This window comes from Mesoplodon mirus (genome assembly GCF_964341445.2).
Source record: "Mesoplodon mirus genome assembly, chromosome: 6".
Classification (NCBI taxonomy): domain Eukaryota; kingdom Metazoa; phylum Chordata; class Mammalia; order Artiodactyla; family Ziphiidae; genus Mesoplodon; species Mesoplodon mirus.
The window spans coordinates 132,828,056-132,848,646 of record NC_138982.1 but is presented as its reverse complement, the minus strand read 5'-3'; the positions used below and the strand labels follow the sequence as shown (position 1 = coordinate 132,848,646).

General features: G+C 37.4%; 1 protein-coding gene and 1 pseudogene across 2 annotated transcripts in view; both read right to left on the bottom strand.

Annotated features, from left to right (window-relative positions):
* Positions 1-6,637, bottom strand: part of LOC309806024 (keratin-associated protein 13-1-like) — a 29,432-nt pseudogene extending 22,795 nt beyond the window's left edge. Inside the window, exon 1 of the transcript in view lies at positions 6,406-6,637. The product of the transcript in view is annotated as a keratin-associated protein 13-1-like (transcript). The remainder of the gene's footprint in view (positions 1-6,405) is intronic.
* Positions 6,638-13,985: 7,348 nt separating this feature from the next.
* LOC309806985 (keratin-associated protein 13-1-like) lies at positions 13,986-14,489 on the bottom strand (the record flags this gene model as incomplete). The annotated part of the gene is made up of 1 exon (XM_082626102.1): positions 13,986-14,489. One exon carries the CDS (start codon positions 14,487-14,489, stop codon positions 13,986-13,988), a length of 504 nt encoding a protein of 167 aa, XP_082482228.1.
* Between the last annotated feature and the right edge of the window lie 6,102 nt (positions 14,490-20,591).

Below are 20,591 nucleotides of genomic sequence, written 5' to 3'. Positions count from 1 at the left end.
TTTCCCAGTAACAGTCTAAAAACCATGAACATTTCCCAAGCATTCTAATAGTGATGATGATGGTGATGATAATGGGGAGGAGAAGAAGAGAGAGAAATGACTGAAGGGGAGAGAAGATGAGATCGTGTGGCACAACTGAAATTACACTAAAATGAAATAGGAATTAGCAGTTCTGTTGTTAGCCTTACCATTAACTTCCCGAGTGACCAAGAAACGAATGCTTCTAGTTCTCAAGGTCTACATCTGTACAATAAGTAAGTTCAACTTGGGGATCTGTACAGTTAATTGTGTCACTCATATTTAATGTACTTAGGAAGAGAGTGGGACATTTTCATTTCCTTAAAGAAATGACATCTTTGGCAAGTCTGGTTCTCTTTGAGCCTCTCTTTTCTTAAATGCTAAAAGGACCTTAAAATATGAGCAAATTCCTCACAGGTCTGCTTGAGTGTATAACAAAATAACGCTTAGGAAATTTCTTTAGGTTCCTTGGCTCTACACAAATATAGCGTTTTATTTTCAAGTTTGGCTCATTTACAGCAATTATATTTTTAGCAACTTATTATTTCCTGAAATTATATGTATATTTATAAAAACTTAGAAAATAACCATAAAAAATTAAGTAGTATCCAATTTTATGGTGAGATGCAACCAAAACAGACATAGGAGCAGTTCTAGAAGCTCATTTTCAGCTGCTTTGAGTTTGAGACTTGGGAAGGCATTGAGATGAAACATGTCTTCTGAACCTGACCATTCTAGAGCTTCTAGAGCAGCCCATATATCTGTTTTGGTTTTATCTCACTTAGGTTTAGAGATAACCTCCTTACATACACTTAAGAGAAATGAATCAGACTAGAAACTCGTTGTTGAAATGCAAAATTCAGATAGTTTTGCCAACCAAAATGAGGCTAATTCAACTATAGTTAATGAAAGATCATAGGCATTTTTTTCCTGAAGTTTACAAATATATACTAGTCCTTCATTTACTTTTTTTTTTAATATGAACCAGAACATATGAACTAAATTATTTCCTTGTTTTCCTAATTCTGTCCTTCTGCACATAGTCAATTGTTCATGAGTGAATTCAGCTCTCCTCTGCTTCGGAGATTTATAGTCAGAGAAAGTTGTGCCTTCAATGAAATTCCAGGAAATTACCATATTAAGACACTTAAAATTCTGAAGACATTAGTTAAGACCTTGCACAGAGTTAGGATTTCAAAGCCCATTCACAGGGGAATATTGATCTTTTGTTTTAATCCCACAAATGGACAAGAGAACAAAATTAGAAAATAAACAGATAACAAACCACCACATTGTTTTTGGATTAAGGGATTTATTACATTTAATTCATGTGAATTTCATTTTGAGGAGAAAATCTATTGAAATAAATTCTATCACAAATGGTGACATTAGACTTTACATTTGGTTTATTGTTCAGTTTACTGATGGCAATAGATTTTTAAAAGGTGAGAAATCTGTAGATATAAGATAAAAATAAATTACAAAGTTTAAATAAAAAGAACTTCATATGGCTGTAAATTAACACCATTCATAAAAATTCAAACATCAAAGAAAAAATGGATGAAAATTTGGAAATATTTTAAAATGTATAATGATGATATAACCCAGTAAAATTTGAGAGGTACAGCTGTTTAGAAGGAAAATTTTAGATTTTAAAGTATATGTAACAATTCAAGAAAGCTTGAAATCAATTATTTTAGTACTTTATATGAGGAACTTAGAAAAATAGCAATTTAAACCAAAAGTAACTTTAAGATAGAAATAAGAAAGGTAAGAACAGAAATCAATGAAATAGAAGTCAAATATAAAACAGAGAGGGCTTCCCTGTTGGCGCAGTGGTTGAGAGTCCGCCTGCTGATGCAGGGGACACGGGTTCGTGCCCTGGTCCTGGAAGATCCCACATGCCGTGGAGAGGCTAGGCCCATGACAATGGCTGCTGAGCCTGCGTGTCCGGAGCCTGTGCTCTGCAACGGGAAAGGCCACAACAGTGAGAGGCCCGTGTACTGCAACAACAACAACAACAACAACAACAAAAAAAGGTCAAAATTTAGATTTTGAGAAAATCAATTATTTTAATTTTTAAAAGGAACATCATATAAGAAAAGAAGTGACCAATAGCTTCACAAAATTTACATAATTATTTGGAAAAATATTTAGTTTTCTATATTCCAAAGCAGAATTAATTTTTTTTCATTTTTTCCAGTAAGCGAGGTAAATATCTTAGCCTTCCTCATTCTCCCTCTTTTCCAAACACTTCCTCAAAATAGCCCTGTTGGCAAACTTAAGAGTAACCACAGGATGAGCAGGGAGCAGAACTACTCTTAGTGGAAAGTGGAAAGTTAATCCATTTGTTTTCAAAGGGTATAGAATCTTAGTTCATAACCTCTGCACCAATCAAAGAGGCTCATGGCCTCATTCTTTACTAGTTTATATTCATCTTTAATTCTACATTTGTATTAAAGTGAATGATGAGGGTTATCAGTTGAAGGAGACTTCCTAGGAACTCAGAACCTGGTCAACCCAGCTCCAGTCTTGTATTGAATATTCTGTACAGTGTAGGCTTCCAGAGGCAGCTTTTTTTTTTTTTTTAAGAAAAAAACTTAATTATAAAATGGCATTTCCAAAATACGTGTGGTCTTTACTATGAAATATTGACTTGCAATTTTTTTGTTTGTGAGTCTGTATTCCTTAGATATGGATCCAATTCTTTCTGATATGAGAAGTGTTATTGATAGATTATAGTGCTTTTTCAACTGCACCCACTTCTGGAAATTGTCAATCAAATCAGGCAGGGTCAAATTAAATATTTTACAGAAAAGTTTTGAGGATAAAATTTTTCTGTAAACGTTTTTAATTTTTATTTATTTATGAAGGATATTTTGAACTGATATAAGTTGACATTTTAAAATATTTAAAATCTTTAACTTTCTATTTGAGAATATCCATTAGGTTGTTGTTTTTAAATGTACATATCTCTTAAAATTCCCTATATATTTATTAGTTATAGCCATCTTTTTCTTAAATTATTCACAAATCCATCATGGGCATTTTAGCCAACTAATTCTAATAAGTGTGTTAAATGTGAATTTCCTCTTATTGATTGTTATTCTTTTGATGGGGGTGGTAACACTTACATGCTTTCTGACTTTTTTTGTAATGTTTTATTGCATGACGACATTGTATATAAAAGAACAGTGTATCATGTAGTATAAATATTTATATTTTTGTACACATATGATTATATAATTATGTAATTGATACACATATATACACACAAATATATATATGAAAATATTTTGATTTAATGTTTTCAAGAGAATGTAAGTCCTTTTTTCTGCATGTTAGATGGGTCAAGGGCTTATCAGTAATGTTCTTCTAATAACTGAGTTAGGCAGGCACAGTCTCTAATTTTTTTAAAAAAAATTAAATTAAATTAAATTTATTTTTTATACAGCAGGTTCTTATTAGTTATTCATTTTATACATATTAGTGTATATATGTCATCTAATTTTAATCAGCTTGATTGAAACTCTAGTTTGCCTATACTTTGACCAGGTATTCTGCCACTCCCTGATCTGAGCTCATTATTATATTTTATTTCAGCTGGGAGGGATATTGGCCCATAGTTTCAGACTGTTTTAGTTTGCCTTTGAAGTCATTTGAGTTTTGTACATTTTAGTTACTGTATTTTACAGTTTTTGTATTTTTCATTTTCATCTTTATATATTCAAGCACTCTGTCAAAATTCTTAAACTTGTCTTTAATTTCTTAAGAAAAATAACCACAATTATTTTTGTGTATATTTCTAATATGTTCATTATTTGGATCTCCTGTAGACTTGTTTGTACTCTATGTTGTCTCTTGTTCTTGTCTTGCTTTTTTTTGCAGTATTGATAGTTTTTAATCAATTACTATAGGTAATTTGAGGTCGATTTGCAGAAGAATTTACTCTGGAGGTACCAAGCTGGGGTAAGATTATTAATATTGTCATATAATCAAGATTGGTGTAATTCAAAGGTTGACTTCAGTTCCTGTGAAACATATTCTGTTTGTATACCCTTACAATTCTAGTGGAGTCTTTAAAATCCTATAATGTTTCAAAATCCTAGAATGTTTACCAATATCCCCAGTTCCTTACAATGCCATGGGGGTCTAATTCTGTTCATTCACACTATGAGCCCATTGACGTTTTTGGATTTAGTGGGCAACTCTAGGAAGAAATCAGCCCAAATACTAACATTTCTTTTGACTTAAAACCTCTCCTAATTTTGATCTAGCAGTTCTTAGCCTGGTAATACTCCAGTGTTTGTGCACAGATTATTTTATCCAGTTTTACTAGCATTCTAGTATGATTTGAACTACCCACTTTGATGTTGACAAAAGTTATACTTGGTAAATAATATCATGCTACACTTCTATATATAAGGATGGTTAGTAAAAATATTTATTTTACAATATATGCAAAATTATTTAGAATAAACCAGAAATCTGGTGTGAGAATTATCACTCGAAGTCTGTTCCAGTAAATTTAATAGGCGGATAAGAAACCTAGGATTAATGTCATTAATGTCATTCAAAACTCAAACTTCAAAATGATGGAGTAATGTGCAGCCATTAGAAATGCTATCTAAATCTATTTACCAAATGACTTAATTGTCCATTGTAAATTAATTGCTCAAATATTCCCTGAATATACCAGGTAACTTTATATCTCTCTGCTTTGTCCATTTCATTTTATTTTTCCAAACTTTTTCTATTCTATCCTATACTACTTCTGTTTTTGCTTTTCCTAGGAGGTTCCATCTTTTAGGAAAATTGTGAACATCAATTTCTCTGTAAGACTGGGATCTTTGGCCGGATCTTGAGTCCCTTTGAACTTCCATTGCCTCATGTTTAAAAAACAAACAAACAAACAAACAAACATGTAGCACACAAAATTTATGTTCCTCTGAGTGTTATTTAAAGTTCTAAAGAAATAATGACTTCAAAATCTCTTTGAACATTTATTTAGCTCAACACAAAGATAATGCCCTTTTATTATTAGATTTGTCTCATTTTCAAAATGTGTCCAACAGCAATGTACCATTTTCTGAAATCTGTGTCCTATAAAAAAGATTAGCACATGACTATAAAAAAATAAAAGTAAAGGATATCCATTTTTACTGACATAAAGTTTGTGGTTCTCAGCCATATATAGCCTGAGCCACTGGAAAGCATAGAGATAAAAACCCACACATCCTGAGTCAAAATTCTTCACAACAAGAATAATTGGCTTCCTTCTTACATGCTGTAAAAACATCACTTTCATGGAAAAGTACTTACTGAGATTCAAAAATTTGGTCACTTTTACCAATCAACTTTGGATGAACTTAATAGAAGTTATTTGAGCTTTATATTTAGTATTTTCTGAAAATCTACAGACACAAGTTAGATTTATATTTAATTTTTGTTTTATGTACGAACCTAACAATATATCTAAATTTTATTCTTTCTCTCTGCATTCCATACATATCCACTAACTTTTGTGCTTTTCTTCTCCTGTGAAGAGAGATGTAAGGACACATGATTTAAAGAAAAAGGCTTTTATAGCTCTTGAGATGTTTATTTATACTAAGTCTAATAATAATAACATATATGGATGGCAGAATAAATGTGTTTATTTACTTAAGATAAATAAATACTGTTAAATTTTGAAGGATATTTAATAATTGGGTGATTTCCAACACCAATGCCGGTATATGATTTAAAGTTTGCATTTGCTACTTAGTTTTACAATCTACAAGACCCAATCTATAAGTTAGGTTGGGTGGCTGCAAAGTGAGTGAACAGCCAGTCTTTGGGGACCATGAAGAGGGTTGTTTCTTGTGAGAATAAAATAGTTGTCACTTGGGTCTTCCCTGGTGGCACAGTGGTTGAGAGTCCGCCTGCCGATGCAGGGGACATGGGTTCGTGCCCCGGTCCGGGAACATCCAACATGCTGCGGAGCAGCTGGGCCCGTGAACCATGGCTGCTGAGCCTGCACATCTGGAGCCTGTGCTCCACAACGGGAGAGGCCACAACAGTGAGAGGCCTGCGTACCACAAAAAAAAAAAAAAAGTTGTCATTCTATAAAAAGATCTGGACATTCAATAAATTGATCTTTAGAAGACAGATCCACAGATAGGCCGAAAATCAAAATAGGTTGGGTGGCAGAATCTGGATCCATAGCCCAAGGTAGGAGAGCCCCGGACTCTATAACCCAGGTGTCTGAAGCCACTAGATCCACAGCCCAGTGAGTAGCAGCTTCTGGGTCCAGAGCTCAGGATGAGCAGCCTCTGCTGGACCTAAAGCCCAGAGACCTAGCATATATTGTCTAGCAGGGATGGTAGAGAATGGAGGTCCTCAGACAGTAGCAGGATGTCTGGAAAGGACGGGACACCACACTGAATGCCTGGCACATTGTGGGCTCATAGCAGGTCTCCTGACACCTCCTGTAGAGAGAGGAGCCCAGCTGGCAGGTGCTGGGAGAGTAGAGGTCAGTGCTATAGACCAGGTTGCTGGAGTAGAAGGAGCCTGGGTAGTGCAGATGACTCCCAAGGGAGCTGGAGGAGAAGTTTCCAGAGCAGCAGTTGTAGGTCATGTTGACAGGGGATGTGAGATCAGCTGAATTAGACTGACAGTATTCTGTGGCATTAGACTGAGAATATTCTGTGGCATTTATATACTCTCAGAAATAGGTGTTTACAGCTACAAGATCACCATTCCTACATGTCTGCTCCCTCATTTGCATAATATTACCTCAATCATCATTTCTGTAATTACAGCTGCATAGTTTCCTACACATTGTATTTATGGGTGCTGTAATAGTTTTGGTTACAACACAAAGCCAATAAACTAGTCATGTCACAAATGTTATGACCGTTTTATATTAATGACCATCCCATCACAGCCAAGAATGTCCCTCATTCCTGGAATATGCTGCATGTGTATCTGAGTTTGGCTTTGCTGGGGTATGCATTCTTTCTAAGGGTGGAGGTCAAAATGGTACCATCTTTCTTTCTTATTTGGTTAGAGGCATAGCTTTGGCCTTCTAAAAAGCCTTCTAAAGATTGAAACTACTTGTGACTATTCATTTTTTTCTCCAAAATTAATTTCCAAGTATTAAATATTAATGCAGAGATCTCATATCCAATGGAGAAGGCCCAGCAATGTTACAAATGGAATGGAGGAAAGCTACTAACAGAGAGAACCCTGGGTCTAAAGCCATTGGATCCACAGCCCAATGAGTAGCAGTTTCCAGATCCACAGCTCAGGGAGTTGCAGCTGCTGAACCTAAAGCCCAGAGACCCAGGGTAAGTTTTCCAGCAGAGTGTGGGGGTCCTTGGGTGGTAGCAGGATGTCTGGCAGTGACTGGACACCACACAGGACGTCTGGCACCTGGTGGGCTCACAGCAGGTCTCCTGACTGTAGAAAGAGGAGTCCAGCTGGTAGGTGTTGGGAGAGCAGAGGTCAGTGTTGTAGACTAGGTTGCTGGGTTAGAAGGAGCCACAGGAGAAGCCTGGTTAGCACTGGTAACCCCCAAGGGAGTGGGAGGAGAAGTTTCCAGAGCAGCAATTGTAGGACATGGTGATGGGAGATATGAGTTCAGCAGAATTACACTGAGAATATTCTGAGGTCTAAGGTCATCTTGTGGACTGGGTAATTATATACTCTTGTCAATGGTTCAGCACAGTACTGGTGCAATCCTTTCAAGTTTTTCACTCCTCTTCTGCATGTGTGTAATTCATTAATCATCTCTGTAATTGCAGTTGACTAGTTTCCTACCTATTGTATTTACTGGTGCCATGATTTATTATAACAAAAAGCCAATGACCATTCCTATACAGAAATTCTAGGACAATTTATCAGTTATCTTCATCCTATTAAGGCCAGGAAAACCCATTTTTTACTTCCTGGCCATGACTCCATGTATATCTACTCCTGCTTTGCTCTGGGATTTCTTCTGTCACTTTTCTACCATGTCAAGTGATCAGTGGCATAACTTTGTTTTTTATAAGAATGCTTCTAATGATTGATTCTACTTGTCACTACTGATTCACATTCTTCAAATTTATTTTCCATCTATCACATATTATTATACTGTGCTCCTCATATCCAATGGAGGAAAGAAAAATAACACATAATGAGAAATGGCTAGAAACAGAAAGGAACCAGGCAAACGTTTAAACACAAAGTGACTCCAGAAGACTGAATTGGGATGGAACCACAGGAAGAAACTGATTTGGGGCATGTGAAGAGGGAGTGGGGATAATGATGGTAGTTTAAGAAACTGGGAAAAGGGATGAAGAGACAGGGATTTCAGATATCTCTTCTACTTGCTTTGAGACTATGGATCTAAATGCCAGAAAAAACACTTCAGAAATGAATGTAGGGCTTCCCTGGTGGCACAGTGGTTGGGAGACTGCCTGCTAATGCAGGGGACGTGGGTTCACGCCCTGGTCTGGGAAGACCCTGCATGCCGTGGAGCAACTGGGTCCGTGAGCCACAATTACTGAGCCTGCGCATCTGGAGCCTGTGCTCTGCAACAAGAGAGGCCGCGATAGTGAGAGGCCCACACACCACGATGAAGAGTGGCCCCCGCTTGCCACAACTAGAGAAAGCCCTCGCACAGAACCGAAGACCCAACACAGCCAGAAATAAATAAATTAATTAATAATAAAAAAATGAATATAATTTATATATATATATGTATATATATATACATATATATATATTGCATTACGCGGGCCTCTCCCAGTTGTGGCCTCTCCCATTGTGGAGCACAGGCTCCGGACGCGCAGGCTCAGCGGCCATGGCTCACAGGCCCAGCCGCTCTGTGGCATGTGGGATCCTCCCGGACCGGGACATGAACCCGTGTCCCCTGCATCGGTAGGCGGACTCTCAACCACTGCACCACCAGGGAAGCCCTATTTTCATATATTTTAATTACCTCATAAAACTTTTAAAAGAACCTGGATTCTGCATCCTAGAACAACTCAGGCTTTTCTCTGCTCATATTATGAGTGATTTTTGTGCATTTTTCAAAGTCAGTTCCTTTTCTGTAATTTCTTTCAAAAATATAAAATATTTTCCCTTTGTCACCCCTGTTCTCCATTTTATTTTTTCTGTTGTATAATATAATAGCTGAGTGCTAATTTCCAGTGGGCTAATTATATCAGATAAATATGCACTGAAATAAACACAGAAATTCTTAAGGATGAAGGAAAATAATCTTAACAGGAAACATTAAATTTCAAGAAAGAAGAGAATATTTCCTAGTTGGATTTTCCAGAAAGCAGGCACTGAAACAGGAATGGAAGAACAAAAAGTTTCTAAGAGAGTAACACTTGTGAAAGAAAAAAAGCCATTCTATCACCTGGTTCAGTCATTGACAAGGAGCTGCCATGAGAAAAACCTGACCTTGGCTTGAAATCCGAGGCAGATTAAAAAGAAGCCGACAGAGAAAGGCTGTCAGCTAACCTCACTTGTCACATCTGGATAGTTATTCCTTTTGTTTGTTTTTTCTTTTACTTTTTTTTTTTTTTTTTTTTTTTTTTTTGCAATACGCGGGCTTCTCACAGTTGTGGCACATCCCGTTGCGTAGCACAGGCTCCGGAAGCACAGGCTCAGGGGCCATGGCTCATGGGCCCAACCGCTCTGCAGCATGTGGGATCTTCCTGGACCGGGGCACGAAACTGAGTTCCCTGCATCGGCAGGCGGTTTCTCAACCACTGCACCACCAGGGAAGCCCAGATATTCCTTTTTTCAAGTGATGTGATGTGATTTCCAGTGCAGATCTGTACCTGTCACAGAACACCATTTTCAACTTGAGGGTCAACTTACTAGGAGAGAGATTCTCCATAGCTCTGGTTGGCCTCTCTTCCTGAGGGGAAATGTTCAAGAGTGACTGGGTGGGAAGAAACACAGACTCTGTCACTGCATTTGAAGTTGGAGCAAAGGTGGGTACTCATTATTTCCCTCCTTCACAATCCATTAGAAATTTGCTTCACCCTCAGCTACAACTTCTATTTGTCTCAGTGGATTTCTTGGTGGTATTTGCCTCAGTGGATTTCTTGGTGGTATTACCTATGTCCTTTCCTAAGAAGTATGAACACTGATAACCATAAACTTTTCTTGCTATAGTTACTGCATATGACAAATCAAATCTTCAACTGGGCAGGAATTTTCAAGGGCCATCCAAGTAGATCGAATGAGATCCACACATACACCCTCTTACCCTCATGCTGTAACAGTAACCCTACTAATTTCTCTAAACAGGATCATCTACCCTTGGATTAGATGGTAATTTTTTTTTTTTTTTTTTGCTGGTACCTGAAACAAGGAACTCACAGTGCTCAGACAGCAGTCATAATTGTAGTTCAATGAGACCCTTGATATGTCCACTAGAAAGTCTGTCTTTGATAAAAGGTGTTCTATCCTTGGAAATTCCACTTGCAGAAATAGGAAGCACAAAGTTCTTAAATGGGTCATTGGGGATGAGAGTAAGTGGATATTTGGGACCCAATCTTTGAGGACATTGCTTCCATCCTCCAAGCAAACTTCAGCTGTGCGGTCAGAGGGGCTAATTAATGAACTATCAGGCAGAGAGCTTCAGGGTCCTGTGGCTTTTGACATAACTTGTGGATCCCACTTCTCGGTGTCTCTACTATGAAGTGGATTTCCTGATTAGATGCTGCCTTGTGAGGAATTCCATGCTGGTGGATCAAGTTTTTCATTAGCTGCTGAATAATATTGCTGCTGAGATAAGCACAAAAATCAGAGGCTAACGCTGCATAGGTAGCTATGTGTTTGAGGATGAACCACTGATCTGTTCATGGCACAAGGGGGCCATGTTAACTTGCAACCAAGTGACCGGTTGGTCTCCTTGAGGAATAGTGCCGTACTGGGAGTTTAACATTAGCCTCCGTTGCTGAGAGATTGGACATTTGTAGTGGCATTATTATATAAGATTTGTAAGTGGGAGCTGATGCTGTTGGACCCATTCATAGCCTCTCTGGTCACTTATTCACATGCTCATCTTGCCAGCATTGTGAGGATTACCGGCTAAGGCAATCTAGCTCGACAGACAGTCATTTTGTCAACTTGAGTTTTTAGTTGCTCTTCCATGATAGATGCATTCTGGTGGGCATTAAGAAGAAATACAGAGATCTTGACACTTTGGACCTACATACATATATCCATCCATATGTCTCTATACCAGATTTTATTGTCTGAATATTATATATTCTCCCTTCCAGGTTTTTAACTAGCTAGTCTGGTCAATTGCAACTCTCCAGGAATCTAGATGTATCATCAACTGGGACCACTTTTCTCTTCTATACAAAGCGGAAAACCAGGTGCTACACATATGATTCTACACATAGAGAAACTATTTTTTCTCATCATGGTGTTTAAATGCATCCATGCAATGAGCCAATCCATCTGCAAGCCTTGCTTGGGCTTTTCCCTTCCTCATTCAGCTGGTCATTTGAGGCACCAAATGTGACCACACATGTGATCTGAGAAAGAGGTGGTGGTGCAATGCTGGTCGGTGACATGGGGGTCTGGGCTTCTGCTCATGGAGCCTGCTTTCTTGTTCTGCTAGCGTTCATTCCTGTATGAGCTATTTCTGTCTTACAATGGATTGCTACTGAGTCCACCTGACTTCATGACTTGGAAGTTTCAACAGAACGCATCTCACGATGGACAGCTACAGATGCATGATCACTTGTCCCAGTGTCAAATTTTGTATCTCTAGCAGGTCCAAGTCGTTTCCAAGGATTTGATTATCCAAAGATATGTTAATTTTCAACTACAGATTATAAGACCTTGTTCTACAGCTTTATTTGCCTGCGTTGTAATTTTCCCACCGAGGTGTGCCGTAAACTCCATATTGCAGTTTTATTTTATTTTCTTCAATACCACAGATGCCACCAACACCCTATGGTCTGCCAGGTTGTTTGACCCAACCAGTAGGGTTGCTTGCATCTGAGACTAGACCTACAGAATCTTTTCCTGCTCCTGGTCGAAAGGAAGCTTTGTATATATGCCAGAGAGGTACTTCTACTTAGGGAGTATGTTTGTTCCAGAACCCCGTAAAGCCTACCAGATGCTCTGTTACTTTATTTGTAGTAGGGGATTTAAGAGATTTAACTGTTTGTTACATATTTTATATTTTTTATATTATGCTATATATTTAATATGAATATATTTATATAAAATAAGGAAATATAATGACATACTATTTTACATAACATTTGACAAAAGCTTTATTTTATAAAGTATTTTTAAATGCTTAAATAAGTAGAAAATAGAATGAAAATGAGCAGGCAGAAAACTATTTTAACAGTATGAATAAGAGAAGATGAATCCTAAGATTAATGTGATCCAAAACTCAAGATATCCAAAACAATGAAGTGAAAGAGACCTATTATACCTCTCTAGCTGGTTTTCCATTAGTAATCCATACAAATTGTAACTTGATTTTCAATAATTTCCTGAACACAAGTACCTTTGTACCTCTCTGCTTTGATCATTTTATTTCACCTTCTCAGAATCCTCCTTATTCTCTCCCATGTTGCTTGCGTCTTCACTTCTTATATTAGTCCTCATCTATCATATAGATAGATGGTTTTATTTGGTTTTATTGTAAGACTGGGACCTAGAGCGAGCCCTTAATGGGCTTTGAGTCTTCATTTCCTTCTGTGTAAAATAACTAGTTCATAAAATGTGTGTTTCTCATGATTCTTATAGCGATCTGAAAGATGATGAATAGGAAAATACTTTGAAACTTGTTCTTTATCTCAGTATAAAGATACTGTCTTTTTGTTATTTGTTTTAGACTTATCAACATGTTGCCTAACTTAGCACTAGGCTGTTTTCTGAAATATGTGACGTATAAAATGTCAGATTGGCTACATAAAACATAAAAACGAGGAGTGTGTAAATGTGTGTTGCAATATGAATGAAATAGTGACTTCGGATGGTTTGAAAGCCTGTTTTTTTCCCAAACAGGTTTAATTTGGATCTTGGATCCAATAAGGTGAAACTCTACATCTCATGAACCTAATTAATTCTCACCAAATATAATTGGCTTCCTCTTTACACCTGTGAAGAAATCAATTCCATACAAAGGTACTCAGTGAGATGAAGGGATAAGGTTTTCTGCTACCCAACGTTGACTGAATCAAAGAAGGCTCGCTAAACTAATGTACAAAATTTCTCATATAACCTAAAATTTTTCCCCATTCAGTTGTATTTTCCAAACTGCTTACTTTTCTCCTTCAGTCAGCAAACATCAAGGCCCAATATTCTTTGAAGAAAATGTGCTCTATGCCACTCCTGAGGTTATTATTCACGTGAAGTTTATGCATGCAATGTAAGGATTTCAGAAAACAGAAGTTTTGAAGAAGAAAATGTTGAAACCCTCAAATAACTTAGTTCAAACCTATCAATATTAGTTTTTCAAAGTTTGCTTTCAGAGGTATAGTAAACGTTAACTCAAAAGCAGCCTCCAAAAAAAGCAAAAGCCAAAAAAAAAAAAAAAAGAAAAAACACGCTTAACTAGTTAAAGCTAACAAACTTAGTAGCACATTTGCAAGCCAGATTGAATGAGTTTATTAGATTATATTCATTTAGGTTTTTATCCATTTTGTGAATAAAATGGATGAACAAGGATCACATTAATTCATTAACATTAATTCATTGTTTGTTAACATGAATTTCATTAATTGATTTAGTAATATATTTCATTCATTTTTCTAATTCCGTTAATTTATTCCATAAACTTAATCATAAGTTCAGTATACGTGCCAGACAGTTTTTTGGTCAGTATTTTATGAATGGAAAAAAGGTGAAGAACAGCTGATCCTCCCGAAGATTCTGAAGATGATAGAAGCTCTGTATAGAGGTTGGACACATTGCTCACATCTGAATGTTCCACAAGCTGATCAATAGAAGGCAGATCCACAGATTGGTGTGTAACACAGTGATTGGCAACTCCTAGCGGCAAAGCAGGATGGACGGCACAACCTGGATCTATAGCTCAGCAAAGGGAAGGCATAGACTTCATAACCCAGGGGTCTGAAGCCATAGGATCCAAAGCCCAGTGTGTAGCAGCTTCTGGATCCATAGCCCAGGGAGCAGCCTCTGCTGGACCGAGAGCCCAGAGACCCAGCATAAGTTGGGCAGCAAGGACTGTAGATCATGGATGTCCATGGACGGTAGCAGGAGGTCTGGCAGGGACTGGATAGCTCACAGGATGTAAAGCACCTGCTGGGCTCGTAGAAGCCACTCCGGAGAGAGGAGCCCAGATGGCAGGAGCGGGGAGAGCAGCGGTCAGTGCTGTAGACCATGTCGCCGAGGTAAGAAGAGCCACAGGAGGAGCTTGAGTAGCGCAGCTGGTCCCCAAGGGAGCAGGAGGAGATGTTGCCTGAGCAGGGATAGTAGGACATGTTGAGAGGAGTAGTGAGTTCCAATGAGTGACAATGAGAAGATTCTGAGGTTTAATGTCACCCCCTGGACTGGGGTGTTTTTATACTCTTAGCCATGGGTGTGACATTCTACACAGTCACCTTTGTCACGCTTGTAAAGTCTCATCTCTGCATGTGTAATTCAATAATATTTTCTGTAATTGCAGATGAAAAATTCATTTCATCTCATATTCATGTGTGAAGTCACTGTGTTGTTAAAACACTAAGCTAATGACCTGTTCCAAAGTCAGAAATTCTATGACGACATGCCTTTGATGCCATCTCATCATGACCAGAAAATCCCCTTCTCTTCTCACTGGCCAAGATTCTTTGTTCATTTGACTGTATGTTGGCTGGGGGATGCTTAGCTCTAAGGGAAGGGATTAAGATGAGTTATTTTTTTTTGTCTGTGGAATAAAGACACCCTATTTGCCACCAATGATTTTCTTTCCCTAACTTTATTTCACTGCCTAAAATTATTTTTATATATTTTATTATAAAATTACTTCTCAAATTCTTTAGAAAGAGAAAATAGATCAGGTAAATTGAATAAGAAATATGGTGGATCACAGAGATAAACCAGAACAAATGTTTAGAAGCAAAAATGACTAAAGAAGTCTACTTTGAAGCAGAGACTCAAGGGATGCCAATATGTGCACATGTGAAAAGACTCAGAGTCAAATATTTTAGAGGCGAGAGGAGATAAGTAGTGACTTTATGGGGTTTTCTATCTCTGTAGTTTAAATTAAAAAGTGCATTATGAGAATAGTTTATGGCTTTTCATATATATATTGTCCCTTTTTTCATCTATATTTAAAATTTTGTAGAGGTCTTTCTTCTCTAGAACAACTCCCATCAAGCAATACCTTCTGAGCATTTCTACCTTCAGATTCTTTCATATGATTTTCTTTTTCACTGGAAAACATAATTTTTATCTACTCTATCCCTTTAAGATTATTTTTCCGCTGCAAAATATCCAAATATCTTCTTTTTATAGAGCTTTCCATAACAGGTAAACCTGAACTAAAATGAATATTGAAGGATTTTCTCAAATTAAAAAGACAATAATCTCAGAGGGAAAGTTGGAATTGCAGCAGGTGAAAAGAAGACTGAAATATGAGTGAATTGTGTCTAAATACACATTCTACACAGCACTAATAAAGTGGTTCTTAATATATAAGAAGAAGTAAACAGTAATAAATTAAGAATGATCATTAAAATCTAAGATTTTGCTTAAAAATTAAAAGCCTGGAAAAAATAACAAAAGAGTAAAATTATAGCATTAAACCATTTTATTACTCCTCAAATGCATGAAAAGAGACAAAAAGAAACACAAAAGATGGACTAAATAACAATAAAATAGTAAATATGTAGGTAGAAATCTGACTGTATCAATAATTAAGTTAAATATAATATGACAAATAGTCCATATAAAAGACTTAGAATATCAGACTGGAATGAAAATCAAAACTATTTTCTACATAAAAGAGATTCTCTTAAATATGAGGAAAGAGAAAAGGAAACAGAAAAGATATATCCGGCAAAAGGAACAAAAATGGTACTTCTACTTTATTCATCTCAAAGTTTGCTATGTGTTAAGAAGTTTATTGTATATTAAGCAAGATATTTCTTAACAATCAATCTGTCGGACTACCAGGAGGATACACATTATTTCATTAGTTTTTTAAATGTTACACTAAGGCCACACCATCCAATAGAGTAGGCACTAGCCACATATATCAAATTCAATTTGCATACATTCAATTCAATTAAATTAAAATTCAGCTCCTCAGTCATATTCATCACATTTCAAGTGCACAACAGATTACACGTGGCTAATGGATACCAAATATTGGAAATTGCAGATAAAAAATATTTTCACCATCAAAGAAAGTTCTATTGGGCAGTGCTGCCTTAAAGATCACAGCCGATTGTTGATTTGTTAATATAAATTCATATTTTTACTGTTTTCTGTACAATGCAAGAATGTTAGAAATCTTAAGGCCACTTATCCTTACCCCAATTCTTGTATTATTGTGTTAGTATTTTCATTTTATGTATGCTTATGCATACTGATAAATATTTGTCCCCATGTTTTTACAGGCAATATTTGCTTAAATGTACCCAATATATATTTTTTATTTACTCTTTATTCCTTCCTACATCTTTTTGCTATAGGCAAGGATCATTTTGCTTTTGACTATGTATAACTTTTGACTATATATTTTTGTGCTGGAAGGCTAGTGACAAGATCTCGAAGTTTTCAATTGTCTGAAAATATCTGTATTTCTATTTCCTATTTGAAACAGATACTCACTGGTTGTGTATTCTAGTTTTAAATTGTTTTTCATCACAAATTTGAGGCTGTTTAATTGTTTCCCTACCTTCCCCTTTCTATATGTTTAGAGTTCAGTTGTCAATTTTACTGTTGCTATTTTTGTGAGTGTGTGTGTGTGTGTGTGTGTGTGTTTGTGTGGTATGCAGGCCTCTCACTGTTGTGGCCTCTCCCGTGACGGAGCACAGGCTCTGGATGCGCAGGCTCCGCGGCCATGGCTCACGGGCCCTGCCACTCCGCGGCATGTGGGATCTTCCCGGACCAGGGCACGAACCCGTAACTCCTGCATCGGCAGGCGGACTCTCAACCACTGCGCCACCAGGGAAGCCCAGTTATTCCTTTTTTGAAGGGATGTGATGTGAGTTCCAGTGCAGATCTGTACCTGTCACAGTCCACCATTTTCACCTTGAGGGTCAACTTATCAGGAGAGAGATTCTCTGTAGCTCTGGTTGGCCTCTCTTCCTGAGGGGAAATGTTCAAGAGTGACTGGGTGGGATGAAACGTAGACTCTGTCGCTGCATTTGAACTTGGAGCTGGGGTGGGTACTCATTATTTCCCTCCTTCACAATCTATTAGAAATTTGCTTCACCCTCAGCTACCACTTCTATTTGTCTCAGTGGATTTCTTGGTGGTATTACCTATGCCCTTTCCTAAGAGGTATGAACACTGATAACCATACCCTTTTCTTGCTACAGTTACTGCATATGACAAATCACATCCTCAACTGGGCAGGGATTTTCAAGGGCCATCTAAGTAGATCGACTGAGCTCCACACATACTCCTTCTTACCCTCACTGTGTAACAGTAACCCTACTATTTTCTACTAAACAGGATCATCTACCCTTGGATTAGATGGTAACTCTTTTTATTTATTTATTTATTTTTGGCTTGCTGGTACCTGAGACAAGGAACTCAAAGTGCTCAGCCAGCAGTCATAATTGCAGTTCAATGATACCTTTGATATGTCCATTAGAAAGTCTATCTTTGGGAACAGGTGTTCTATCCTTGGAAATTCCAGTTGCAGAAATAGGAAGCATAAAGTTCTTAAATGGGTCACTGGGGATGAGAGTAAGTGGATATTTGGGACCCAATCTTTGAGGACATTGTTTCCATGCTCCAAGCAAACTTCAGCTTTGCTGTCAGTGGGGCTATTTAATGCTCTATCCGGCAGAGAGCTACAGGGTCCTGTGGTTTTTGACATAACTTGTGGATCCCACTTCTCGGTGTCTCTACTATGAAGTGGATTTCCTGATTAGATGCTGCCTTGTGAGGAATTCCATGCTGGTGGATCAAGTTTTTCATTGGCTCCTGAATAATATTGCTGCTGAGATAAGCACAAAAAGCAGAGGCTTACTCTGAATAGGTAGCTATGTGTTTGAGGATGAACCACTGATCTGTTCATGGCACAAGGGGGCCCTGTTAACTTGCAACCAAGTGACCGGTTGGTCTCCTTGAGGAATAGTGCCGTACTGGGAGTTTAGCATTAGCCTCCGTTGCTGAGAGATTGGACATTTGTAGTGGCATTCATTATATGAGATTTGTAAGTGGGAGCTTATGCTGTTGGACCCATTCATAGCCTCTCTGGTCACTTATTCACATGCTCATCTTGCCAGCATTGTGAGGACTTCTGGCAAAGGCAAGCTAGCTCGACTGACAGTCATTTTGTCAACTTGAGTTTTTAGTTGCTCGTCCATGATAGATGCATTCTGGTGGGCATTAAGAAGAAATACAGAGATCTTGACACTTTGGACCTACATACATATATCCATCCATATGTCTCTATACCAGATTTTATTGTCTGAATATTATATATTCTCCCTTCCAGGTTTTTAACTAGCTGGTCTGGTCAGTTGCAACTGTCCAGGAATCTAGATGTATCATCAACTGGGACCACTTTTCTCTTTTCTACAAAGTGGATAACCAGGGGCTAGGCATATGATTCTACACATAGAGAAACTATTTGTTTTCTCATCATGGTGTTTAAAGGCATCCATGCCATGAGCCAATCCATCTGCAAGCCTTGCTTGGGCTTTTCCCTTCTTCGTTCAGCTGGTCATTTGAGGCACCAAATGTGACCACACATGTGATCTGAGAAAGAGGTGGTGGTGCAATGCTGGTCGGTGACATGGGGGTCTGGACTTCTGCTCATGGAGCCTGCTTTCTTGTTCTGCTAGCGTTCATTCCTGTATGAGCTATTTCTGTCTTACAATGGATTGCTACTGAGTCCACCCGACTTCATGACTTGGAAGTTTCAACAGAACGCATCTCACGATGGACAGCTACAGATGCATGATCACTTGTCCCAGTGTCAAATTTTGTATCTCTAGCAGGTCCAAGTCGTTTCCAAGGATCTGATTATCCAAAGATATGTTAATTTTCAAGTAGAGATTATAAGACCTTGTTCTACAACTTTATTTGCCTGCGTTGTAATTTTCCCACCGAGGTGTGCCGTAAACTCCATATTGCAGTTTTATTTTATTTTATTTTTATTTTCTTCAATACCACAGATGCCACCAACACCCTATGGTCTGCCAGATTGTTTGACCCAACCAGTAGGGTTGCTTGCATCTGAGACTAGACCTACAGAATCTTTTCCTGCTCCTGGTCGAAAGGAAGCTTTGTATATAGGCGACAGAGGTACTTCTACTTAGGGAGTATGTTTGTTCCAGAACCCCTTAAAGCCTAGCAGATGCTCTGCTACTTTATTTGTAGTAGGGGATTTAAGAGATTTAACTGTTTGTTACATATTTTATATTTTTTATATTATGCTATATATTTAATATGAATATATTTATATAAAATAAGGAAATATAATGACATACTATTTTACATAACATTTGACAAAAGCTTTATTTTATAAAGTATTTTTAAATGCTTAAATAAGTAGAAAATAGAATGAAAATGAGCAGGCAGAAAACTATTTTAACAGTATGAATAAGAGAAGATGAATCCTAAGATTAATGTGATCCAAAACTCAAGATATCCAAAACAATGAAGTGAAAGAGACCTATTATACCTCTCTAGCTGGTTTTCCATTAGTAATCCATACAAATTGTAACTTGATTTTCAATAATTTCCTGAACACAAGTACCTTTGTACCTCTCTGCTTTGATCATTTTATTTCACCTTCTCAGAATTCTCCTTATTCTCTCCCATGTTGCTTGCATCTTCACTTCTTATATTAGTCCTCATCTATCATATAGATAGATGGTTTTATTTGGTTTTATTGTAAGACTGGGACCTAGAGCGAGCCCTTAATGGGCTTTGAGTCTTCATTTCCTTCTGTGTAAAATAACTAGTTCATAAAATGTGTGTTTCTCATGATTCTTATAGTGATCTGAAAAATGATGAATAGGAAAATTCTTTGAAACTTGTTCTTTATCTCAGTATAAAGATACTGTCTTTTTGTTATTTGTTTTAGACTTATCAATATGTTGCCTAACTTAGCAATAGGCTGTTTTCTGAAATATGTGACCTATAAAATGTCAGATTGCTACATAAAACATAAAAACGAGGAGTGTGTAAATGTGTGTTGCAATATGAATGAAATAGTGACTTCGGATAGTTTGAAAGCCTTGTTTTTTCCAGCCATGTTTAATTTGGATCTTGGATCCAATAAGGTGAAACTCTACATCTCATGAACCTAATTAATTCTCACCAAATATAATTGGCTTCCTCTTTACACCTGTGAAGAAATCAATTCCATACAAAAGTACTCAGTGAGATGAAGGGATAAGGTTTTCTGCCAC